Below are 26,118 nucleotides of genomic sequence, written 5' to 3'. Positions count from 1 at the left end.
GAATTGGTCACAGCGCCAAGCCTGACAGAGTTCAGGGAGCATCTGGACAATGCTCTTAGTCACATGGTTTAGCTTTAGACAGTCCTGTGAGGAGCAGATAGTTGGACTTTATGCTTATGGGTCACTTCCAACTCTGTGACTCCTGGGCTGTCCTCAACCTTTCAAGTAGACAGCAACAATCACAAAGTGAGCAGAAACACCTAAAATGGCAGCCTGGGACTGCATATGTCTGCCCCCTGCAAGGAGCCTTGGAAGCCTTTGAAAGGAGGTAGGATAAGCTGGCATGAAATGCCATATTCAGAGCCAGTTCAGAGGAGAGAAGCCACTGTCTTGGACTCAAAACCAGCAAACAGGTGCTGTGCTGTGCCGTGCCGTGCCGTGCCGTGCCTGCCTACCTGCCTGCCTGCCTGCCTCTTCTGTCTGTCTCCTCACCTTGTGTGCTTTCTGTGTCAGGTTTCTTGCAGTTTCATTCCTGTCAATTGGCCAATGTATCTGCTGAAGAGCCAGCTGGAGCCCACTCTTTCCCATGTTTCATCAACAAAATTGCCAGCTTGTTCTGATTCAGTATCTTTATTGTTGTTGATGAGGCTAAATGAATCAGAAAGAACATGGCTATGTATACAAAATACGAATTCAGAAACCTCATCCTGATGCGAGGAAATTTTATTAGTGGTTCAAGTGGAGAAGTCTGCTGTGGAAACAGATGGACAGCACACAGAGACCTCCTGAGAGGCCATTTTCCCCAACCCTACGCATTTTATTGGGTTTGGGCGATACCTCCTAATGACACCAAATCTTCCAGCAGGAAAACAGAGTTTTAGATCTGATTAAACCCAAGTTAATTTACTGTGGGATTGTGACTCTCCCTTCTTTGGATTCTAAATGCAAAACCTTTTAATGAGTCTTAAAAATGTATCTCTAGATAAAATTTAGAATCTGCGCTGGAAAACCTGAAACAAAATCCTCCCAGCTATTGAAAATACAGAGGTTTCAATTAATCCCATCCTGCTTGTGTAATTTTTTCCCTTCTTTCATATATTGTTAATTTTTCATGGGGGAAAAAACCAGCTTTTCCTGAGAGGATTTTTACTAACTAAATCCAAGTTCCCTTAAATGCCTTATTAAACCCACCACCTATGGCTGCTGGCACTGCATGACAGAAAAAGCTGTTGTAGTTTCAGCATGGCATGTGGGAACCAACAGACTGCCAGGCACTGGTTTTAACACTTCGGGTGTAAGCTTGCATCTCCTCTCTAACTTATGCTAACTTACTTTAAGGGTGCTAAATTTTGTGTTTCAAAATGCATTAGCTCTTTGTCAAAGGGCACTTCATTACTTCTGGTGCGCTTACATTTGGGAAATGTTTGGCAGTGATTGCTCTTGATGCTTCAGTTCAGAAAATTCACAGGAAATATTTTAATATGGTTACGAGAAAAGCAAAACTGGACTCTCAGAATCAGTTACACCATAAAAGACCTCTGAGATCGCTGAGTCCAACCCATGTCAACCAGGCCGTGGCATTGAGTGCCTCATCCAGGTTTCTCTGAAACAGCTCCGGGGATGGTAACACCTCCACCTTCTCGGGCAGCTCGTTCCAGTGTCTGATCACCTTTTCTGTGAAGAAGTTTCTCCTCACGTCCAACCAAAGCCAGCAGGGTACAAACCTGTACGGTGCCACTACTGGCCGTGGTCACTCTCTGGGCACCCCAGGAAAAGAGGAGAGTGTCACACTGCATCAGAGGAGGCTTAGGTTGGACATGAAGAGAAATTTCTTCACAGAAAGGGTGATCAGACATTGGAACGGGCTGCCCAGGGAAGTGTTTAAGGAAACACCGGCCGCAGCACTCGGTGTTCCGTTGTCGTGGACACGGTGATGTTCGGTGCAAGGTTGGACCCGACGAGCTCAGAGGTCGTCCCCAAGCTATTTGACTCTGTGACTCCGAGCCCGCACAGGCCAAGGCGGGCGGGTGGCTGAGTTACCACGCGGGTGAGAACATTAGGAAACCGCTCATTCCGGGGCGCCCCCGGCCTCCATCGCCTCAGGGCGCGAGCCCCACCCTCCCTCAGCGCCCGCCCCGCCCCGCGGCACGTGACCCCCGAGGGGAGGCGGGCGGGGGGCGCGCGCTCTGCACCTGTCAGTCAGCGCGTCACTTCCGCCCGTCGCCGCCGCTGCCGTCGGGGACCCCCGCTCGCGGCTCGGAGCGGCTGTGAGGGCACGGACGGCGCCGGGTCCGGCAGCGCGGCGGCCGCGGCACACGGCGCGGGCAGCGGCCGGCGGAGGAGGGCTTCAAGGAGAGCGGAGCGGCGAGGAGAGGCCCGCGCCGGCCCCCGGGGTAGGAAGAGGCGGAGGAACCTGCTGGTGGTGCTGAGGACGGCGGGGAGGGCGAGTCACCCGGCAACGGTGAGGGGCGCGGGGCGCATGCGCGTGGGGTCCCCGCTCGGGCCGCTCGGTGTCACGTCAGGCTTCAGGAACCTTCTGGCACCGGCGCCGAGCGCGGCGCGGGAACTTCCTCCTGCCGAGTCGCCGGAGCCGCTCGCAGGGAGCTGTCAGGAGGCGGGAGCGTCTCCCGGGCTGGTGCCGGTGGGACCTCGCGTGCGGCGTTGACAGCTCGGCTCCTCCGGGAGTTGTGGCCAGGCTGTTCCCTACTCCCACAGAGCCTGCTGCCCCTTGCCACGGGGCTTGGCGCGCTGACAGCATCAGCCTCGCAGCTCCCTGACAGCGAGGTTGGTCCCAGAAGTGGAAAGAAGGGCAGTCACTAAATCGCCTGGGATCACGAAGGTAGCCCTGGCATTAAGAACGCTGGGTCATGGACTTAACGCGCCAGCCTGTGACCGAATGTATCTTCCGAGGGGTTTGCTGGTGTGGGTTCCCATTGTTCCCGTGGACGCTCCTTACGGATTTGGATATTTGAGTGGAAATGTTTAGTGCTATCAAAAAGTTGCTTTAATATGAGATGTCCCAGTGTTAGGCTGCTCTTTCAAAGTTTAGAAAAAAAACAACAAAACCCAACAACAGAAAACCTGCCGTCATATACTACAACGCCAGCTTTTAATGCACAGCTATCTTATTCTCAAGTTCCTTGGTCTGGCTTTATTTTAAGAAATTTTTACAAAATTTCTTACTGCTGCCAGTCTCTAGATGGGGAAAAGAGGTAACAGATAAAGAAAGTAAATACCACGTAAAACTGTTGCCTTAAAAAAAAAAAGTGAATCTATAAAAATGTACACAGGGGTTTTTTTTGTGCTTTTTTTGCATATATTTCTGCATGTCCTCAGGGATGGAATTGTTAGCTTGTGAATTTAGAACAAATTGTTAAACTGGATTAGCATTTAGGTTGGAAGTTTTTCTGTCTTCCATGCAGTTTAATCTGCAGTATAAAAAAATAGAAAGCTGATTTGTTGGCCTGTATTATAAGCAGTTTAGCTATTTTGGTTTTTCTTTCCTTTTTTTTTTCATTTTTGCTGCTCATTGCTAGTAAATTGCTTCATGTGTTCTTTGTTGCATAGACTTGAAGATGTTTAGAATATCTTTTAATCTTTGTCTGTATTTTATACATTGTTTGGCTCCATAGGGATTCTTTCCTTGTCTGACTATGTAACAATAAGGAGTGAAATACCTCAATGTTTTTAAAGCATGAAACTGGAAATGTACAATATTGTTTTAGAAAAATCAATCAAGTAGAGTCCCATGGTTACTTTTAAGGAAGATGACTCAGAGATGCTCCTGGTAACTTTTAATGCTTGAAGATTTTGACATGGGCAACACATCAAAACATCTGAATTTGGCAAATAATACTTTTTATCTGCTCTGTGTTAGTTTGGGCACTTAATTTTTGTGTTGCTTGGAAGCTTGGAACACTGGAGGATCTTCTCCCAGCTCATTAAAAGACTTAATTTAACATTTGTCATGTGTGGCTCGTACCCTGAGACTGTGCAAGCACTAAAGCATTGCTTTCTAGTGTACATAATGGCATGTTTGCAAAAGCAGGTGAGGCTGAAGAAATACTCTGTGTGTTTGAAACAGACATCAGAAAGTTCTGGGGGTCCCTGCTTGCTGTGTGGGAAGGCTTTATGGGATAGGGTTTTCTCCTTTTCTAATACTCAGCCTTTTGATTTCTGGTCAAATGTTACAGCTGAGCAGTGATGTCCCTTTCCAGGGCTCATTGGAAAGTGAGTAAAACCTGACAAGTCTGAGGATTTTTTGTTTGTCAGTTTGGTTGGTTTTCTCTGTGTGTGTGTGGTGATTCTTTTTTTTCCCCATCCCCCACAAAAGAAGCTGCAGCTACATGGAAGAGGAAGTGATGTCGGTCAGAGAATGCTTCAAGTTGTCCTCTAATTCATTGTGTAGCACTTGGTTAATTTTACTGCCATAATAGCACACAAAAATCTAGTGGCCATTTAGGTAGGAGTGAATTAACTACATGCAGAGCAATTGATCATTTGCATCTGTAAGTATGAAGGATGGCAAACTTTTTAAACTTTTTTCCTTGCATTGCAGGCCTAGTTGTATATTTATTGATAATTTCAGATGTGAGGAATGTTATTTAAGAACTGAAAAGTAACACTTTATCCAGAACATAGGAGGAGGAGGTAGAGAAGTGAAGGAATATTAAATCTTCTGTGTAGGGCTACAGAAGAGATTGTTACTTGTCATGCAGTTTGTAAAGTGATGGCTCTATCAGTTTTTCAGCAGAGGGGCTCCCTGTCTCTTGTCAAAATTGGGTTCAAGCAGAGAATACAAGAATTTTATATTGCTCCCTGGAAAGTTAGTATAATTGAGCCATTCCATACTGATGACTGTTTTTTTTTCTGTAAGGTGAGAGATTTTACCTGGAAAAATTTTGTTTGAGAATGACTAGCTGTCTTAAGGCTTTGGTAAATTCAGATTTATGTTCACAGTTTCTACTGGCTTGATAGCCAGCTGTTGAGATTTGTGGAAGTTCAGTGAGTTCGAGCGAATTCTGTGAATTATTGCACCCTGAAACATAATGTATTTGTTACTGCATCTTCTAACAGGCTTTTTTTTTTTTCTGTAGAGTTGATTTGTTTTGAAGTCTTAAAAACATAGTTTAGAAGGTCAAAACCTGTTTGCAACATATGGGTGGAGTCATTCACTGCAAGAAGTGGGTAATATTTTGCAGGCCCATATTCTGATTAGTGAAAATAATTCTATTGTGGTAATAACAAGCAGTTCTACTCTTGTGGTCTTTCCCCTGTAAATGTGTGAAATCCTGTATATTTGTCTTTAAAAAAAAAAAAAGAAAGAAAAATATGCCAAACAAGCTTAAAATAGAGATAGGGCTTTATGTTTGTGTTCAAAGCTTGTAACAAAGACTGCAGTTGCAGAGGCTTTTTCCTATAGAGAGGTTTAAATGGTTTTTATTTTCTTCAGTGTTTGGACATTTCTAAGGACATTTGGGTGGGGCATCTGCTGGAACTGAGCCCTGTATCTGGTGGGAACCCTGCACTGATTGTCCAGGTTCCAGTCTCGCTGGCAGCTCTCCTCATGTGTCTCTTCTGTTCAGTGCTCCCTGCAGTGTGTTAAGATTAAAATTTGTGCTCAGCTGTGTAGGATAATAATACATGGACAAAACAGAAAAGGTGAGAGTTGGAATGTTACGAATGTGATTCTTTCTTCCTTTATACCCTTTTTTAAAGTGTGTGTGTTTGAAAGGTTTCCTCCCCTTTCTGCTGAACTTTACATTTAATGAAATCTTTTGTTTCTTGGCACTCTAGAAATGTAATCAGGTTAGTTAATTTTAGTCTGTAATGTAATTCTTAACCTTATGATTTCTGGTGGCATCTTCAAATTTAGTCATAATGAAGTTTTGATGGGAGACCTCAGTACCAGAATTTTTTTTTGGGGGGGGGGGCTTCTTTTTCTTTCCCCATCTCTTGAAATTCAGAGACTCATTGCTGCAGCTTTGAACTCTTCATTGAAATGCTTTTCTCCAGCAGTGGGGTTGCTGAGCCTGTCCTTTATTTTGGTAGCACGTGCTCAAGGTTCTGACAGAGGCAGTGTTTTGATAGTGAAGGGGCTGTGTAACCATTTTGTAATCTGCTGAGTTCCAGTGTGTATTTCTGCTTACCTGCTTGGGAGGGGAGGAACAAACTGATGATAAATGTATGTAATAGGATAACTTATGTATAATGAATTAAATGCATTATATATTTATAGTTTGCTTTTTTGGTGTCGCCAAGATAGCTTGACTTCTATTCCAGAGTCTGTTTTAACAGCAGTGGCAATTGTTAAACTGCTTTGGTTTTATAACATGAAGCTTGCAAGTTGCATAGTTTTGCTGATAATTTCTTCCTGTCTGTTACTTTACTGTACTTTTATAATGCCATGGCACCGAAGTTCTGCATTATCTGGTGCAGGGACAACGAGATGTGTGTGGTTGGTGGAGTAGAGCTTTGCAGTGGGGGGTGGCGAGTAGGATGAATATAATTAGCTGTTACACAAGATACAAAAGCCTTTTTATTTATTAACTACTGTTGTTAAGAGTGTGATGGGATCTGTGTGAGCAGGAAGTTTCTTTAGAATTCTGCACATGTGCATTGGCAGCAGCAGATGAGAAAAAATCTGGCAGTATGTGGTGGTGGGTGTGAGGCACTGAGCAAACATCTACTTTTTCTGGTATCGCTGATGGTTTTATTTTCTTGCTACAATGTAGTTGGAGGATTAGAAGTTACTGTAATGCTGTTAAAAAGCCTTTGGATTTTATCTAGTAAGTGAATACAAAACATTCTTTTTGCATATCAAAACTAGCTAACATTTTGGTTGTCTCTCAGCTTGTTCTTTGAAAGTACAGAAAATCTTTTTTGAACGTTGCTTGAATCAGTCACTGTATTTGGGGTTTTTCTGATAGGTAGGATCTGTCTCTCATGAAGGATCATGAACGATGGGCTTTTGCAGAGACAGTGTGATCAGGTTCTGTCAACTGAAATCGTAGACTAAACTTTAATGGCAGGAAAAGAAATACTAATCAGCATTATGGTTTCTTGACTTGTAAATTAAAAAAACCCAGAACATCCAAAATTGTATTAGTTTTAGTTATATCTCTTCCAGAGGAGCTTTCATGAGGTGTTTTGTTTCTTTCTTGCATGGAAAGGACATAAAGGCTTAATTTAAATTGTTCTAATTTGTAGATTAGAAGGCTTGTTGCCACATTCCCAGGAAACAAAAATTGCATTAGAATTACATTCCACTAAATCTTATGTTGTGTTTTTTGTGCTTCTAGTTGCTTTGTCAGTATAACCAGTATTTTGTCAGTTGAGTGGGGGGTTTTTTTTGAGGCTATCCCAAGAAGTGCTGAAAAAAAAAAAATTTCTGCTTAACAGAGTTGAGGTTTAATGTGTGTGTGAGTATACATGTGAAGGCATACACAGGCAAACAGTTCATTAATTAAAGAGCTGGTGTTGATGCTTCTGCTGATTCCTTTTGTGATTGTGTTCAAAACTGCAGTCAGATGGTTTCCTTCTCATTCCTACTTAACCAGAAAGCAAAAAGAGCAGTAAAGAGGTAGGAACCATAATGAGAAATGGAGGGAGCAGGAAAGTCACATCTGCTTGAGAAGGTATTTATTCTAACATGGATTCCTTCAACACTGCAAGTTAAATTTTGTAGTTATACCTAATTTCAAACAGTATGCCTTAATGGGAGTTGGGATTGTGTTCTTAAGAAGATCAGCTTATTAAATTTAAAATAATAACTGAGCCCAGTTGTTTGATTTGCCGGTCTAGACTTGTGATTAAAATACCTCTTGATAGCTGATTTCACTGAGTCAAAAAGAGGAAATCTTGCTTTAAGAGTCTATTTTGAGCTAATCTTGCTGGTTTAAAAGCTTTTATTTAAAATAATTACTGTTTTGACTACTCAGATGTATTAATGAGTACTTAAATGTGATTATTCTTCTTACATGGAGGATGTTCTGTGTCTGGTCAAGCACTGGCACATCTCTGCATGTCTTTTACTGTACTCTTGAGACAGATTTGTCCTTTTCTGTGTCCTGGGTTTGTGGTAGAGTTCTGTTTGTGGAGTTTATTTCAGTCTGTCTTTTGTATAAATTTATTCCAAACCATGTCCCCTCCCCAACCTGGCTGTCTTTTCAATTTTGACTGGATTATTTCAAACAAGCAAAATACTCTCTTTTTACTTGTTAGCTGAACAAAAGCTGAAAATCAGACGAGCAAAAGCTCTTTCACCCAAAAGCAGTTCATCCATTGGGAATGCTCACAGTAATTTGCGTGTACAAATGGCATAAAAATCAGTCAGTGTTAATTGTTACAGTTCGAACATAACATTACAAAAAAAACCAGTTTCCTTTTAACTCAACAAAACTTTTAAGAGTGAGAACGAGAGTGCTGGTTGCTGTTTTTTGGAAACATAAATCAATGTAGTTCAGCAGTTGCCGAATAGCTCTGTGTGTTCCGTGGTGAGCTGGGACACAAAAGTCTCCCAGGGAAGCCTTCTTGCTCCTGCTCAGCCTGGCAGCTGGCTCTGGGTGATGTCATGAGGAGATGAGTACATGAGGAGAGTTCCTGTGAGTCCAGCTTGGAATCTGTGTCTTAAGTTTTGGCCATAATTTAGAAACTCTTCTTAGAAAATATGTTTAAACTTCCATAATTTCAAACTTAGCCAAAAAATCAATTATTTATTTGGATTTAACAGTATGTTTGCTGTGGGCATTCAGGGCGACATCACAGGTTTTATCTAGCTGTAAGCCATATAAGTAACATAATACACTATTTTTCTTGATCAAATATAGAGGAAGAAATCAAAAACTTTGAGACACTAATGTGTTTTGTGGAAATCTATTTGTAAATAATTGTTCCAGACAAGGAGTATTGATCCTCTTTGTACTGGAGGATGTGTATGTGATCTGTTAGGACCCAGTTTGCAGGCATGTGGTGGTTCACAGGGTCACAGCACTGCAGGCTGAAAAAAACAGAAAACTTGAGGTGTATTTCCAGAGAAGCAGGGACAGGCCATTTTGTTGCTTCTTTTCCTTTCTAAAAATCTTAGTCAGTTTTTCCTTTTATGTGTTAAAAAATATTCACTGGTGATGTTTGCTAATGCCACAAAATAATATATTAAAAATATATATTAAGAAAACAGCAGTCAATGTTAGCTTTGGGTTTGGCTTCAGAGACAATTCAAATTTCTTGCTACATCAAACAAGCAAATGAAATAACTGCTTAAATAGTTGAGACTTGTGGCAGACATTCTACAAGCAGAATTAATGTTTTCATTCCTATGGCAGGGTTTCAGTTTACAGCCTTTCTTTGTTTATTTTTACTTGTTGCTTCATTCCTTTGTTTTAAGGAAAGGTGGTGGAACCCTGAGGACTATAATTTAAAATTATGTCTGTATATTATTTGTACTTCAGTCATTAATGTAAAAGCTGAACTAAATGTAAGTTTAAATTTTCATGTGTATTCCTCAAATATTAACAGTTAGCCATGTATTCTGTGGGGTTTTTAGTGGCATTTCATGTGTGGGTGTAAATACTTCTTGAGTTGCCAAGATAAGTGAATGCTATTATGATGGCAGAAATGAAGCTCATGATGTTGTTTTCCCAGCAGACTCTATGAGGAACTTGCCTTAATAAAAAAAGCAAACCAAAAATTTTTAAATAATGTGTGAGAGCACCGAAATCCACGATACAGTGCAAAGCTCTCTGTTAACCCTTTTAAGATGCTTGAGCTCAACATATTGCAAGGGACATAGTAAGTTTTTTTCAGTCTCTTTAAATTTGTGGTGTAATACGTGGTTCTGATAAGGTGTGTTTCTACTTTCCTGCACTTATGTTTTGGAGAACATGATTGTAGCTTAAGGTTGTTTTAAAAAAGGAGGGGAAGTAGATTGAAAAAAATGCAACCAGAATGTTTAGAATTAAACTCAAGCTAGGTAGTTTTCTTTTGTGTGGGTTTTTTTAAGTTGCCTGGGGTTTTTTTTGTTTTTTTTTTTTTTTTACTTTTTTGATAGAACTTGTGAAGCATTTAAGTTGTGAAATTGTAAGGGGGAAGCATGTACTCAAAAGGATCAGGATAATATGGGCAAAAGTAGAGGGAGTTGACTGAGTGGGTTAGCTCCTGTTTCCTAAGTTGTTTGATTGAGGCAAAAAAAGTATTAAAAATCTCCACAGCATTGCTTAGTATTTGTAAAATACTTGGGAAATAATCATGAAGGTTACATGTCCTGTCCTAGTTTTCATATGTGTCTGCAGTGAAGTGCTGTACTTCTGAGTCAAGGGAGGGCAAGTGGGAAAGCTTCTGATCCATATAAAAAGTGGAGATAAAAATGTTTAATTATTAACAGTTTTTTACAATATTGGAAATAGAACTTGCTGGAAGTTGAATAACTTTCGGAGTTTCTAGCTCTTTCTAGATTTGGTAAATTTCCAATTTAATTTTCCATTAATTGTATCACAGCCTTTGAAGATACCAAAGCCTGAACTAAAAAGGGAAAAGACTGAAATGCTCTGAAAATAGATTGTTGCCTATAATGATATGTAAAGGTGTGACTGTCTGAGAGGGTGAAAATGAGGCTTTTCACTAATTTTTCTAGGTGATAATAAGCCATATAAAGCTTTCTCCCAAGTATAAACCTGGGTTGTAAATCTGGTTTTGCTCTAACAATGAGACAACCAGACTGTTTCAACTTTGTTGTTATGTTGCCAAGCCAGTTCAAGTAGGAGTCAGTATTTATTTTCTTTTTTTTTCATGCCTCCTGAATGAAATTAATATTGGGGCATCCTGTTCATCTGCTGCACCTGGCATAAGTGGCTGAGCTTTCATGTCAGTAAACTGAGCACAAAGTTGCCTCTGCTGAGAAAGCTGGGCTGCAAGATTGTTCATTTGGTGCAGAATTATAAACAGGTGGTTACTTCTAATTTGGTCTTTTTATTAGGTGATGTTTGTTTTGAAGATTTGTTTCTTGGTTTCAGCAAGTCAGCCTGAAGCATTGTGGCAGGTCTGTCAAAGGTCTTCTCCCAGCTGCCCTTAACCCCACAGCTGGCCAGTGTGAGGTTTTCCAGTTCATTGTGGACAAGCTGACTTTGGTAGAGCTTAGGAAAATAGACTGTGTGCACCTTCATATTTTAAAATTTGCTCTGTATATTGGAATTGATTGAAATCTACTTACATGCAAAGATTATGTTGACTTTAGCTTAAAAATACCAAAACAATAAGAGAAATGGTTGTACAAGGCCCCCATAAAATACAGGGAGGTCGTGAATTGCAACTGCTTCACTCTTGGAATCTGGTAGGATCTTTAAGTAACCAAGAATTTGCAATAACAGATTTGAATATAATGGGGTAAAAAAAACCCCCAAACCGACAAAAACCCACTTACTCAAATATAACCCTTCATTTTCTGTTGTCAGCTCACCTGGAGTCCTGATCTCAGACCAGGATTCACTTATGTGAGGTGTAACAGATTTACAACCTATGTGTAATGCAAGGCAATAGACAGAGACAATTTAAACACTTTTAAGCCTGAAATATTTTTTTCCCCTAGGCCTCAATTCAAGAAAATGCTGAAGAGGTGGAAGCAGTCTTATATAGAACTTATGACCAACTCCCTTAGCACATGGATGCAGTTTGGGGAGAGTTGGAGCAGGAAAACTGCTTTATTCAAACTACCAAGAGTACTCTGGGCTCCTCTTGTGATAGGCTAATGAATGGTCTGGCATTTTGGTACTGAAACCAGAGGGCTTGGTTGTTAGGAATTTGCAAGTGAAGATAAAGTTGATTTGTCCTGATGTGGAACAGAAGTAGGAGCTGGTGTGGGAGAACAGAGGGGAGGGAAGGTACTTGTCTCCAGTCTGTCATATCAATATCCAGTTATGAAATGAAACAAAAGGTTTCAGTGAATGTACTTTGAAGCTGGGGAAAGCCTCTTTATTGTCTAGTTTTGGTGATGAGTGTTGTGGTTATGTGTATGTCACAAGCTTTTTTTACCCAGTCACAGTTTCTTGAGTTTATTTAGAGCAGGTAATGGGGGAGATCAAGGGGCTGAGGTGACCATTTGACTGATTCTGGGCATTACATTGGCTTGACTGTGCCATGAAGATGCAATCTAAATTTTTAATATCACAGAAAATCATAAAGGCAATTTACTGTGGTTTGTAGCTATTTTGAGAGCTGAAAACATGAGAAATGATCAGATAGTCTGGATTCTAAATAAAAGGTGACAAAAATGTGGGTGGTTCTATGGAATCTGACTTAGTTGGGGGAAGTTGCTTCCTGTATCCAGACCTGATGATCACTTGGACTTTGAACTGGCAGTTAGGACATGTAGTCAGCTTCCTAGAAAAGATGATCAGTACCACCAAAAACTGCTTGACTCTAAATGTTCCTTAGCTAGGATTTTGGTCTTGCTGTTTAAAGGTGTTGTATTAGACCAGTGCCTGAGATCCTTCTAAAAATTTCATAGCCATTAAATATTTTAGTATGGTAGGTACTTTAAAACACTCTGTGCAACCTACTTAGCCCTCCTTGATTCTTTGGAAGAGGATTGAATAAGTCTGCAAATTATTTCAGAATTTTTAAGACTTAGGTGTCTCATGCTAACTTTCACTTCAGATTTGACTGACTAGTAGGTGAAAAGAGGGATTTGCTGTTTTGGGGGCTCTCTCATAAGCTGTGCTACTGTTGTCTTTATGCTTTCTTGTTCAGATCAAGAAACTGATTATTTGACAAGAATTCCTCTAATGTGATGTTTGGATTCCTAACTGAGTTTAAAACTGTTGAAAACTACGATCTAATAATATTTTCCTTCTTTTCAGATTAACTGCTGAAGTACTGATCGAGTTCTGCTATTCTTCAATGAGGAACTACAGGCTGATCTTTTGCCATAATCTTAAACAGCCATAAATGACAAAGGAATGCTTGGTCAGTGAGGGCAGCTGGCGCAAAAAGCGTTTTTCAAACTCGGCTGTTTAAGTACTCGAGGTGGGTTTCTTAACTTGTTTTGCTGGGATAAAAAAGAAAAGCAAGTGTGGATTTCAGAATGTCTAATCTATTAAAATTTACCTCTTAGTAAGCAGAGAATTTTAGTTTGGTTGGAGTGCTTTGATAACAGCATAGACTTGATGTTCTGTGTGCCAGAGTCTGTGAAGGTGACTGCTTGCATATAAGCAAGGATGTTTTCTTTTCTTTTTATTATTTACTTTGAAAGGACAGCTTATTTCTTTGCTAGAAGAAATATTTTGGTTTTGACAGGATAACAGCTTGACTGACTTACACTGCCCTTTGTTATCTATCTAGATCCTTTATCAAGCAAAGACATGCCAGTGAAGCTCGAGCTTCTGCATGATAGAATGCTATCATCTAGAAACTAGCTTTGGGGGTTTTCTGTTCAATAAAAGTTTTAATTTGATGCAGGTGTTGAAATCTTCATTATGTAGACCAGAACATGCCAAATATATTTTAGAATTATTGCAGCATAGTTACATATCACAAAATACTTAATCATTTCATATAACTGAAACTTAGGGTTTTGGTTTGGTGTGATCCACTGGTTTAATTTCCTGTTGAGAGGCTTTTGTATTGAGTTCTGAAAGCCTGACTACTAAATACTGTCAGAAAAAGTACTGAGGAATCCACAAAATACCTTAGAACTTAATTAGAAATATGGTAACTAGAATTTTCTGCATTTTCCTGGCTGCTGTGTATGTTCTTCTCAGTCCTCTGTTGAGAATTGGACAGAACACCTCAATGACAGTCATTTATTGAGTTAGCTGTGTTTAGAGTCATTACAGAATTGTCCATTAAACCAGTGAATAGACAGACTAGAGAATATTTGCATTTGCTAATTAAAACACTTTGTATTAGGGATCAATGCTTTCAAAAACATATTGAAGTGGGCTTTTTGCTTTTAATTTTTCCTATTGACAGAAAAGACAGCTTTGATTTTTGGCTGCAAAAAGATATGAGGAAGAGCTCCTCCCCTTCCTTGAGTAACTGCAACTCCGTTCTCGCTAACAAAATATTTGGAATTCCACTTGATGAGCTGCAGCAAGAAGGGCAACCAGACAATGAGGTTCCATTCATAGTCCGCCATGTCGTGGACTATATTGAGGAACATGGTACGTATCACCTTGCTGTATTTAAAATAATAGATTCCACTGTTACTCTTACAGAATAGATTATGTGTTTTGAAGGGTACTTGTTTTCTGACATTAATTATTCAACTGGATGGGATTTAGTTGGTTTGGGTACTTCCTTTCTTTGCTCCTATTATGTGTATCACTGTTTTCTAGTCAACAGTAATGTAGTCAGCTCTGCAGGGCACTTCATAAGAGATGCTGTAGTTTAGGTACTGCTAATGTTTCCCTTGTTATTTTGTTGTTTCTGGGCACAAGAATGTGTTGGGAAGAGAACTTCTGGAAGTTGTGCAAAACTGTTGTCCAGAAAATGTTTCAGTCAGTATGAGAACTGTGTATATCTGATTAGCAGTATTTTTTCTTATATATTTGTCCATACCAGAGCTAAAAGTTTATTTCTGTGTTTTTTTTTTTTTTTTTTTTTTTTTTTTTTGCCTAACTCAGGGGGTCTGGAGCAAGAAGGACTTTTCCAAGTCAATGGGAATGCTGAGACAGTGGAGTGGCTCCGGCAACGATATGATAATGGAGAAGATGTGGACCTGGTTAAAGAAGCAGATGTACCCTCAGCTATTAGCCTTCTTAGATTTTTTCTACAAGAACTTCCAGAGCCAGTTATTCCAGGCAGTTTGCACATACATTTGATGCAACTTTCTCAAGGTAATAACTATTTTTGATTCAGTGTTTTTACTTTGATTTTAAAAGTAAAACCCAGTATTGAATTGAGATTTGTAGTGGTACTAAGGTGTCTTTGATGCTGTATAATAATAATGATAATACTGTGGTGCACTTTGGTTACAGTGTTATCTGACAGGACTGGAAATGGGATTGAGGTATATTCACTTGGTGTGACAGCAGAATTCCCTTCTATGACTGTAAAATCTAGTGTGAAAATTGGGTTTTTCCTCCCATATTTGAATAGAGCACTGTGGGTGGGTTTACATGGATTGTTTTTAGCATGCAAGTCCCCATTTAGTTCCCTTTTGTTAAATACATAGAGAAACTTCACTTAAACTTGCAGCTTATTGTCTTTACTGTCTTTTTTAAAGTGTAAAAGTCACTTCAGAAAAAACTCAAGTTCTCTGTAACAAGGAAATCAAACCACATAAATCCTTAAACAGTGTTTTCAGATGCTAAAATGAGACTTTTGATTTCCGATAATTGGGTTTTACCTGTCTGATAGACACATCTCAGTCAGTTTTCAGAATTACATCATCAGCTGCATTTGAGGCAGGGGAATTGCTGCCTCAGAGACATCCCTCTTCAGCAGTACTTCTATATAATTAGGCTTAGTCCTCAGGATAACTTCATTTTACAGCGAGGTGTGGCCTGTATGCATTGTTAGGAGCTCATTGCAGGCAGGTGGTTCCTCAAAGACAGGTGATTTGGGTAATTGAGGTGTGAATGTGTCGATCCCAGTGCCCGTGGCCCTGTGTCCCACAAGTATGTGTCCCTGCTTTAGTGCCAGAGGACTTCAGTTAGAGGTAAGAACGTTCTGCCTTTGGGTCTCTGGTTGTTTAGAACTTAAATTTCAGGATGGATTAGTTAGACAGAACACAGAGGTTGTATATGTTCAGAGTGGTCTGATTGTCACCTGGCTGTGCTCCCTTTCTTTTTTTAAAAGTCTACATTGTTAAAGTACTTTTTAAAGTAGTTTTTTTTTCTCCTATTGTGTTTCCAAAGTGCATTTCTAGAGTAGGAACTACCAATTAAATGCTCATTTTAACGTGTTACATGTTGAGACAACCATTCTCGGTGCCTGGTTGCCTGTATTCAGCTGCTGCAGATGTTGACTGTCTGAGCAAATGAAATCCTGCGGTTCCTGCTTGGTGTTCCTCTACATGCTCAACAGGGAATTTACTCATGCTTTGCTTTGATATTAAGGGCTAGGATGTCTCTGCTTTCTCATCTAGAGAGGCAGAGATGGCTTATCTTTAAATGTGCTTTTCCCTCTCTAACTGGTCTTAGAAGAGTTTTCAAGTGTCTGAGAAAGAAGGGGAGGCTTCTTTGTATCAGTTTTTCTCCCATTTTGCTTTCCTGACATTTCTTTTCCTAAATATGGAATTCCTCAGGTACAAACAACTGTTAACTCTTTGAACCTTGCTGCCTGTAAGGCTAATGAAGTAACAAATAAGATTTATGGGGACAGATTTTGATGAAGAGTATAGTTAAATGGGGTGAGAATGAAATTTTATGGTGACCCTTTCTCAGATCTGAAATTGAATCAGCAAGCTTCAAGCTAAGCATGTGTGAAGATGATTACATTGATGTAGCTTGGATTTATGAGTTAAGTATTATAAAAGCTGGTAGAGTGGTGAGAATGGGATGCTTTATAAAGGAAAAGGTGTCAAAGTAGCTCGTATGCCAGAAGAATTTAAGGGATGGAAGTTAACTCAATATCTAGTGCTGTTGTCTCTAGAGCTCTTCTGTGAAGCAATTGTTATGTAACAGTGGTAAAACAAAAACTTACAGAGTTTGCCCTCTGAAATCAGGAATTTGAGTGGGCATTAATTGGGGAAAACGTGCAGAAGAGAATTTGGTGTATTATACTGAACAAATGCAAGTCAGTTTTCACATTTTAGGTTGCAGTTTGACCAAATTACTTGTATTTTCGGAAGTAAGTAATTATCGGAGGCAAAAAGCTGATACTGTCAAATATGAAAATAATCTTCTTTGTGGCTAAAATATTTTTATCACTTTTTCAGATTATAATAATGAAGATGAATTTGGAAGAAAGTTGAGGTTCCTCTTGCAGCAGCTTCCACCTGTTAATTACAGTTTGTTGAAGTTTCTGTGTAAATTTTTAGCTAACGTAGCATCGCATCATGAAGAAATTTGGTCAGCAAGTTCTTTAGCTGCAGTCTTTGGCCCGGATGTTTTTCAGTAAGTTAATTATAAAAGTTCATTCACTGTTTCTATGGGAATTTGAGTGTCTCTGTGCAGTTTAAAGTCATTCCTGGTCGGTGAGCAACAGTAACAAAGTGCACAATATATTCCAGTCTTTCTGTTCCCACCCACTCTCTCATGGCAGTTTGGCTTTACGATTTTTGCTAAGATTTAAACAGCTGCTTGTTTCTGAGCTGTGACATCAGAAACCACTGTTTTGATTGTTGCATTACTGTATGTATTCTGAGATTCAGGTATTTTAGTGATAGTATGTAAGGCTACTATTTGTAGCAAGAAAACAGTTCCAGGGGAAGGCTGGTAAACTACCAGCTTGTACTGTTGTTTCCTCTCCACAGGAATATATTTGACTTTTAAATATACCTCATGGAAGGTTCATTGACTAAATAGTTGTTAATTCATCATTTAAAAATAGGAAATAGTATAAAGTTTTATAAGGCAGTAGTGTGAAGGCATGCTTAAAGAATGGGTAGGGGATAATGGTATGAAGTGTAGCTCCTAGTCATAGAAGACATTCAGAGATGTTCTTTGGGAAAACGTTGCATTTAGATTTTAAAACTAAAACAGTGTTGAAATGTTTAGTATTTACACAGATGTGGAGGATCTGAAGGAGCAAGAAATAGTTAGCAGAATAATGGCGGGACTTCTGGAGAACTACTATGAGTTTTTTGAAAATGAAGAGGAAGATTTTTCATCTACTAATGATTTAAGCTCAATAACTGAGCAGGTAAGAATATTTTGAATGGCTAAATGTTGCCACTTAAGTGTGGTTATACACATTTATGTTTATGAGAGATTTATTGAACTATAGTTACTTTAGTATAACTTACAAGTTTCTTGCAAACTGACAAAACCTGACATTTTGCTAATTTCCTTAATGCCTGTGAAATTCTTGCTTTTGTTGCAATTATAGCTGTGCTATATTGAAAAATAGATAGGAACTAAACCAGTGATATCCTGCCCAACACAGACACTGTTACAAACAGCTTTCTAATTATCAATTTAGAAATGAAGAACTGCTTTTTGATCAAATGAAGAGCAAGTCTGTTGTTGGTCTTGGTCAAGAGTATTTTTAGGTGTGTCTTACAGAAACGTGCAGGGTCTCGCACTCCACTTGATGATGTTATCAGTGGTGCTTTCCTGTGCCAAAGTTTTTAAATGGTGTTTCCAATTCTAAGACTTTTATATACAGAAATAATAATAATAATAATAATACAGAAAATTATGTATTTTCTGTAAGGAGAAAAAAGGATAAAAAATAAGCAATTGGTAGGTAACAAAGAGTACTGAATTTTGAAGCCTATCTCACAATTCCTCCTCTAGCAAGACAGGTAAGGCAAGTACTGGGGCAGTTGGCTGCTTCCTCTTCCCTGCAGTAGACGTTGGTCTGGTGTGCCAGGCGTGGGCAGCAGGTTTTGGAGCGAGTAGTGTCTGCTGTGTGAGCTCCTTGAGCAAATGCTGCTGCTCTGCAAAGCTCCGTGCAGGAATACGTCTGGCACCGAGAGCTGCCACAGCCCTGCTGAATGCGGGGAGCTGCTGAACAAAGCTGGGCCGAGACTCCTGCGGCTGGGGGCTGTCGCTCAAGCTGGGATAACTGCTCTGAAAACCAGAGCTGCTCTGTGCTCTCCTGCTTTGAAATTACGGGCTTGGCTGTGCCTCGTTACATGTTTCAGCAGAAGGGTTTCCCAAGCGCAAAGTCTGTTTGGTGTGTGGTTTTGTTTGGTTTTTTCCCTTAGTTGGAGGGCTGGTGGGGTGTCCTTTTCATTTCGTGGTGTCTCCACCAGATGTCAACAGTGCTCTTCTGTCGGGCCGGTGCGGTGGGGACGGAAGGGCCGCTGTCCCCAGCGGGCACAGCCCTGCTGGCAGCTGCCCCAGTGTGTGGGTGGGCTTGCCTTTGCTTCGCTGGCACATCCTCTTGCAATTACAGAGGAAAATCAGGGATAAATACATTTCTTGCCTGGAATGTAGTACTATGCAACATGTTACACCCCTTTTAAAAACTAACAAATATCTCCTTTAAACTTCTGATGTTTCAGTTTTTCTTAATTTAGTGTTTTTGTTTTACACTGGTGACAGATGCTATAAAGCATATTTTCTTGAGGCTGCTGCTTTAATTTTTAGGTTTATAAGATTAGTATATCAGTAATCAATCCCAAAAGCAGCTTGGGAGTCAATCAGAATCACTTTTTTCTTATATCTTTTTATGTTTTAGACATAGCTGCTTTTTAAAAATTTAAGTTTGCTGGGTTGAGTTGCCACTTGGCTATATTGTTTTGCTTTTTAAATTGACTGTATTTAGCTGCTTCAGTAAAAACGTCTGTGTTTGGAAACAAACACAAATAGACAAGAGCACAGAAACTTTGTAAGTGTTCATTCCCAGTTTTGAGGTTTGGGTTCATAGACTTCTGTATAGCCTTTCCTAGGAGGTTTTGAAAATGCTTCTGATACATTAATAAGTTTACCTATGGAATAGAGGAGAATTATCTATTTTAGACATGGAAGAAGAAAGGTTCTGTAGTTCATTATTCCAGTGTGGTTGGGATTTTATAGTTTCTTCATTCTGCTTGTGTTCATTTATAGCATCAGAGGTACTTCTTGCTTTTCACTTTTGGTCCAGTGTTCAAGAGCAGCTTTTTAATGGTGTAGAATTTACAGTTTTCCATAAAAGCAGGCCTAGTTTTTCTTAAAATTGAAAAGTGTTCTCCTTCTTCACATTACTTTGATACCTTTCATGCTTTTTTAATTCCTTGGACCTCTTGAAAGGAACTTTCCAATCCATTAACTTTGATTAAATGTTTTTTAGATCAACGATCTCTTGGAAGAAGAGGAAGATGTAAAGCTTGAGCAGTCGGAAGAACTTCCAGAAGACAGCACAGAGAAACTTGTTGAAAGGCCAGCTGTGGTGCATCTAGAGATGACAGGGAGTCTCTCAGATTCCAGGAATGTTGCAGCATCAACAAGGTAACTTGGTTCTGCTGTGGAGTTTGGATTTAAAGTTTGGATTGTAATTTATTCTGTCGGAGAGAGAAACTGCCAGGCTTTTGAGAGAAGTGTTACTGTCTACAAACTGGAGCTTTAGAAGTAGGTGCAGTTCTTATAATAGTAAAATATGGGTTAAAATAACTGTTCCCAAATTCAGCAGAGGAATGCCTGTAGAATCAGATCAGAGTAAGTATGGGGATTTATGCAGGGAAAGGTAAAAAGGGCATATTTTAGTGAAACTGTAATGTGGTATTTAAACAGGAAATTTTACTGCAGAAGTAAGAAGAATCTGCATACTGGTAGATCCAAACGTGTTCTGTACCATCCGTCCAGTGGGAAATCCTGGGACTGTTTCTTGTCACGTGGTGCTGGAGAGCTGTGGGCAGGTTTGGAAGTTGCAAAATGTGATTATAGGCAGGAATGTCGGAGGGTGACCCAGCTTTTAAGAGCAATTCTCATAAAAGTGTGTAAACAAAATCATACTTCTGGCCCTTGCTTGTAATGCACAGATTTATATTTTACTTGTTTGTAGTATGCAGGGTTTTATTTTTAAGTCTGCTTTACTTGTACTTAGAGTTTACATTCTACAGATGGTGAATTTTACCTCTTCCCCTCTACAGCATGTGTTTGGTATGGGAATTGCATGTAAGAACTTGTAGGGGAGGAGTGAGGAGGAATCTGTAATGAAAATGTGACTAAAAGCAGAAGAAATGCAGGAAAAACCATGAGTAACTTACTGTCTAAGAATGGGTAGGTTCAAGAATATGGGCTTTTGGTTGGAATTGGTTCAGCTGCTGGCTGCATATTTAATTCTGCTTCATGGCAAGAGGCTGTAAAATACCAAATAATGACAGAATCATGATTCTGTTTTGTAATTATATTTTAATAGTTAATTATCTTTATCAGTAATAAAGCTTCTTATTTTTAGTTTGAATTAATTTTTTTTAAAAGCTGCAGTTTAACTATTCACAGGTAATAGGTTGTTTCTGGAATGTGTAAACAGAGCAGTAGTGACAAATACAACATGTTTGAGAGTTTAAATTGGATAGCCTGAAGAGAGAAACATTTTTACTTGATGTTTAAGGTTAATTAAAAATGAATAGACATTAATTATGGTTGGCATTTTACATAATTTGTGGGGAAGGATAAGGAGGAATCCTTTAGAAGAAGGATAATTTTGACTGTAAAACGAGAACAACTGCAGGAAACATTTTAAAGGAAATAAAGTGAATGAGAAAGTGCTCTTTATTCAACTTTTAACCACTATAAATACTGTAAATATTTTCCCAAACCTAATGGCTTTTATGTAGGCATTTAGTGGCTTTTTTTTTTGGTGTTAGTTTCTTGGTGTAAAAAAAATAATGAAGAAAGCGAATGTTAATGCAGGTTTATTTGGATTATTTATTTTAAGCCTGTGGCAGCTTATACAGGAAAAAGGAGGAGAAGTAGATCTTGAACATAATTCTTGCAGTTCTTTAAGATGGGGTTTTGTTGCCTTTTTGCTGTTGTCAGATTTTGGGAACCAAATATCTGTGTATTTTGGTCTCTTCTATGAAGAGTACTAAAAGAGATTGTTTATCTTGATTTGTACAATGGGGCATCTGACCTTCCTCCATGTTATTTGGACTATAACTTGCTTGTAATTTTGCTTACTGTCTTTTTTCTCTGCTTATTCTGTTTGTTCTTGCTGAAACCTGTGACTTTCTTGCTGTACCTGGTGTTAATTTGACTTCGAGTTAGAGATCTTGTGAGAATGTGGATAATCATTAATGCACTTTGGTTTAGTGACTGCTTGAAAATGGTACTTTTAATAAACCTGTGGAGTGGTCTTTGAGCCCATTACGCAGTAGGTAGCATTTGTTGCTCACAGGTTGGTGTTGAGCACGTAAAGGAAACTTGTTCTCCTTTGCCAGAAGCCTTTTCTCCATGGCTCTTTCCTTTCTGCTGTCCTGACTTTTGGAGGAAATAATTGCTCACTCAGCATTGCAGCTGAATTTTAAGACGTGCTGTTGAAATAAGTACTTTCAAATCCTTCTCTGTCATTATTTCACATTTTTCATCCCAGAGCCTTGCCAAGCAGTGTTTGCTTTAATTGGGCACTTCATCTCAAATATTGTCAGTCAGAAGCCTTGTATAAAAACTCTTTGGTTTTGGAGTTTTCAAAATTATATGTGTAAAAGTATGAGATATTACAGGCATTAAGTTGTATAAACGATTTGCTTTGTTTTACCAAATGCAGTGACAAGGGCAACATCCTCACTGCTGCTGTGATATTTTTGTTAACCCTTTTGTGATTTAATTAGCTCTGATGAGAGAGAAGTGGTAATATTAATACCTGCCAAGGGAGACAAGATGCATGGTATAGCTGACTGAAGAGAAGAGCTGCCTAAATTGCTAGAAAATACATTATTATTTTTATGTAATGCTGTTTTTAGCATCCAAATACTTCTTCCTCCTTCCATCCTGGAAAATCTGTAAACAACGCCTTAGGAGAGCTTTCAAGTGTTGATTGGGCAGCTCATTGTCAGGAGTGACCTCATGTTGCAGTCGGTTTCTATTTAGACTGCAGGGTTTAGTGCAGCACTCCAGAGGTGCCGCTCGCAGGCAGCCCCCGGAGCACAGCCAGCAGCATGCACAGCCAGCAGCCCACAGCTCGCTTTGCTGCCTTCCACATGAAGCATTTTTACATGAAGTGCTCTTTTGGGATAGCAAAAATAATCAGAATGGCCTGCAAGGTTCTGCTGCACAGGTAAATATATGAAAAGAAAATGTCATTTTGATGTGATCGCAAGTTAGGCTTGAACTTTAAAATTATGTGAGATTAAATGTGGTTTGGAGATAAAAAATGAAATAATACCTCAACTGATTATTTTAATGAGAAATAAGAATCTGTATGCAGTCAGGAAAGTACCAAGGAAAGCTTGGACATGTTTTATCTCCAGTTAATGTATTTTTCTACTCAAGTTAGATTTTTACTGGGACCTTTCCTGGATAGGGAGCTAGTCCTGAAGGGATTCTAGGGAGGGAGTTAGCATTATGAAACAAAAATGTTTACCTTCCTGTGTCTTGCTGTGTCATGCTGCGTTAAGGCTCTGTCTGGCATAAATTCCAGCTTTAAAAAAGTATCCTTGAATTGTGGGAGGTGGGCTCAGAAGTTGTAATGGCTTTTCACCTAAGATTGCCACATTTGTTTCAGAAAGTGATTAATTGCAAAAAGATATTCATCATGTAGTAAGAAGATTCTTTAAGATTGTAATACTGCTGATTTATGCACAGCTTTTGCTGAGTACCTCTAATGCTCCCCAAGGTCTTGAGTAAAAGCCCTGGAGAACCATCCTGTGTTGGGCACTGAAGGTTAACACACTGGGATGGAAAATTTTGTTCTGAACCATGTCTGGAATCATTTGGATTCCTTGGAGATGAGTTTGATTCTCCCTATTCTTGACACATTTCCTCATTGTCTCAAGTGGTAGAATAAAGGGATTTCAAGTCATCAGTTTCCTATAAATAGTGTTTGTACTTGTGCCCTTGACTGAGTTTTTCTTGCTCTCTTTCACAATTAGGGTGTTGCACTGTTCTGTGTTCTAATTGCCTCATTTTTTATCCCAATTTGTCCAAGGAGTAACTATTTTAATAGTAAATCAATTTCAATCTACTCAGTTATATATTTGTAACTTTAGAATACAAGCATACCTTTTATACTGCAACTTTTGTAGAACTTACTGAGATGGATACTTAAAACTACATTTTTCATATTTTAAAGTAATACTAGGATCTTTTCCCAAGATCATGCTTCTTTTCTCTTACTTTGTTCATGAAGCTAAACTTGTAGCTTCATATTTTTTATTTCAAGTATTAATATAAAGTATGTTTATCAGAAAATCAAATTCATACAGATTGTAGGGCTGTGCTGAACTTCTGTGCATGGAAATACAAATGAAATGTAAATATCCTAAGTTGTAAACTATCTCCTGCCATTTTTTTGTTTGTAAGAAAAATACAAAATGTCAGCATGCTCCCCCTCAGTTATTTGATCTGCAGCTTTGAAATCGGTGGCTACAGGATCTGGCTTCTATGTCAGGTGTTTTAATTTCCCAAAGCTATATCTGTTTTGAAATAGTAGTTGCCTGTTCTGTCAATGCATTTGGAATAGATCGGCTTTGGCTTTTCACCAGGCAAACACACAAATCATAAGATGAACTTGATTTGTTAGCCAGTTTCCATTTTAAAAAAGGGAAGAAAATAGATTAAAAGCATCTGTGAGCACCTGCTTGTTCACTTGTGCTGTATGGGGTTTAAATGCTATGCACTCTGCTCTTGGCCCAGTACAAGGTGTCTAAGGCAAGCTAGTATAGTTTTTATATTTTTAAATAAATACTTGAACCACTTTCTTTATCAACTTATATTTAATTGAAAGCCCTTTATTGCTTGTGTTTAATCTACTTGGAGGAAGGAAAAATAGAAAGTCTGCTTGAGGTGATTGCTCTCTGGTGGTGGAACTACTGATAAACTTCATAAGTTCTAACCAAGGTATTCTTTGCTGTGTTGAAACTATTCTTGGGTAAACAGAGAGACTTACTGTGTTTTTTTTTAGTACAAGCAAGGCTCACAGCAATCAAAACTGATAGGACACCTCACAGAGGTAATAACTTCCTCAGTTCTCCAGGGGGTTGGCAAGCTCCCTTGTATTTCAGGGTTTTCCTTATGCATTCATGAAAATAATGTTTTAAATCAACTTCAGCGTTAGTGTTGTTGCATGGTAAAGAGTGGAGTAAAATATTTTTCAGTTTTTGTAGCTTGGTTATAGAAAGAAAAAGCCTTTTTGAGCTTCCCTCCCTCCAAGTTAAGCTGAAATTAGTATTTACTTTTTTTCTGAGTGAAGTGTGTGAACAGCTGCAACTCGGCTGTTTATAGTAGATTTCTCATCTTTTATTCTTTACTGTCACTTTATCTAAAGTTTTAAGCATTCTTTTTATAATAAAATTTTAATCTTATTAATGAAAAATTGTAGGGGGACCACACACATTAATTAATTGACTTATGTTAGTTATGTTGATTTCCACCTTCCCCCTCCTCCCTTGAGTTTAGCATTCTAGGCTGAAGTGGCTTTGCCTGGAGATTTCCAGATGTTTTACAAAAGTCAGACTCCTGTCCCAAATTCTGCCTTCTACTTGAAATGTTGTAGCTGTGGTCGGAGTGCTGTGGATCTGTTGAGTGTTGCAGAAGAAAATTGTGCAACAGTGGGAAGAACCTGTGGAGGAAAGCAGAGTAATTTGGAATTTGCTTTAGGCAGCAAGGTTAAAATCTGCATTCTTAAGCAAGGTGTCAGGAAATGTTTGACTACAAAATGATTAGTATTTCCCATGGGAAAGACCATACATGTGAGAGCTTGGAGCTTCACGACACAACAAATATTGGCTCTTGAGAGATAGAAATCTGTATTGCTGCTTCTACAACTTTCTGCCTTGAGATAGTGCTCCTTAAAATATTGTCATTTAAGTAACAAAGGAACTGCAAATCAGGGTGTTCTTTGCATGTTTATTCTGCTTTTTATTAGCTCCATCACATGTAATAGTTAAGTACTTTTAAAGTTGTTTTCTCTTGACTTCAAGACTTCTATTTAGTGTGATAACTTTTTGCATTATATTGACTTTTTTTTCTTTATTGCAGTGCTCATATCTCTCCCATAAGTATCTTGCCAGCCTCTGCAGAGTAAGTATAATGAAAATATAAAATGTTTGAACTGCGTTCCTACTAGAACATACATAGAACTTATGTATCCTTTCAGAAAAATGCACTAGGTTTCATGACTACAATTGTGAATGAACATATTCTAGTGTGAAGAATTTCACTGATGGCATTTAACACCAATGCTGGGAAAACCAAATGCCTGTCAGTGTTGTTGACTGCAGGAGCACAAGAGCACAGTGTGCTTGCATCCTTAGTCTGTAGCTTTGGTTTTACACTTGGATACATCATACGTTTTTTACATAATATTATGATAGCACTCACATTGTAACTTTAGCACCATTGGTACTGAGTACAGTTCAGTGGAATTCTATGTACAAATGGGGAGGAAAAATAAAAGCACAATTTCAGAGTTTAAATGGGATTAAATAGTTTG

At 39.0% G+C, this 26,118-nt stretch overlaps 1 protein-coding gene across 1 annotated transcript in view; it reads left to right on the top strand.

The window, feature by feature from the left end:
* The first annotated feature begins 2,376 nt into the window (after window positions 1–2,376).
* FAM13B (family with sequence similarity 13 member B) overlaps window positions 2,377–26,118 on the top strand; it is a 45,927-nt gene continuing 22,185 nt past the window's right edge. Inside the window, exons 1-8 of the mRNA XM_062501998.1 lie at window positions 2,377–2,401; window positions 12,792–12,957; window positions 13,903–14,093; window positions 14,556–14,768; window positions 16,814–16,991; window positions 17,595–17,739; window positions 19,816–19,973; window positions 25,665–25,706. Coding sequence (XP_062357982.1) covers window positions 13,937–14,093; window positions 14,556–14,768; window positions 16,814–16,991; window positions 17,595–17,739; window positions 19,816–19,973; window positions 25,665–25,706 — 893 coding nt within the window. The 5' untranslated portion in view covers window positions 2,377–2,401; window positions 12,792–12,957; window positions 13,903–13,936. The remainder of the gene's footprint in view (window positions 2,402–12,791; window positions 12,958–13,902; window positions 14,094–14,555; window positions 14,769–16,813; window positions 16,992–17,594; window positions 17,740–19,815; window positions 19,974–25,664; window positions 25,707–26,118) is intronic.

This window comes from Cinclus cinclus, chromosome 14 (genome assembly GCF_963662255.1).
Source record: "Cinclus cinclus chromosome 14, bCinCin1.1, whole genome shotgun sequence".
NCBI lineage: Eukaryota > Metazoa > Chordata > Aves > Passeriformes > Cinclidae > Cinclus > Cinclus cinclus.
Note: the sequence above shows the minus strand (reverse complement) of the source record. Positions and strands in the feature narration are given on the sequence as shown.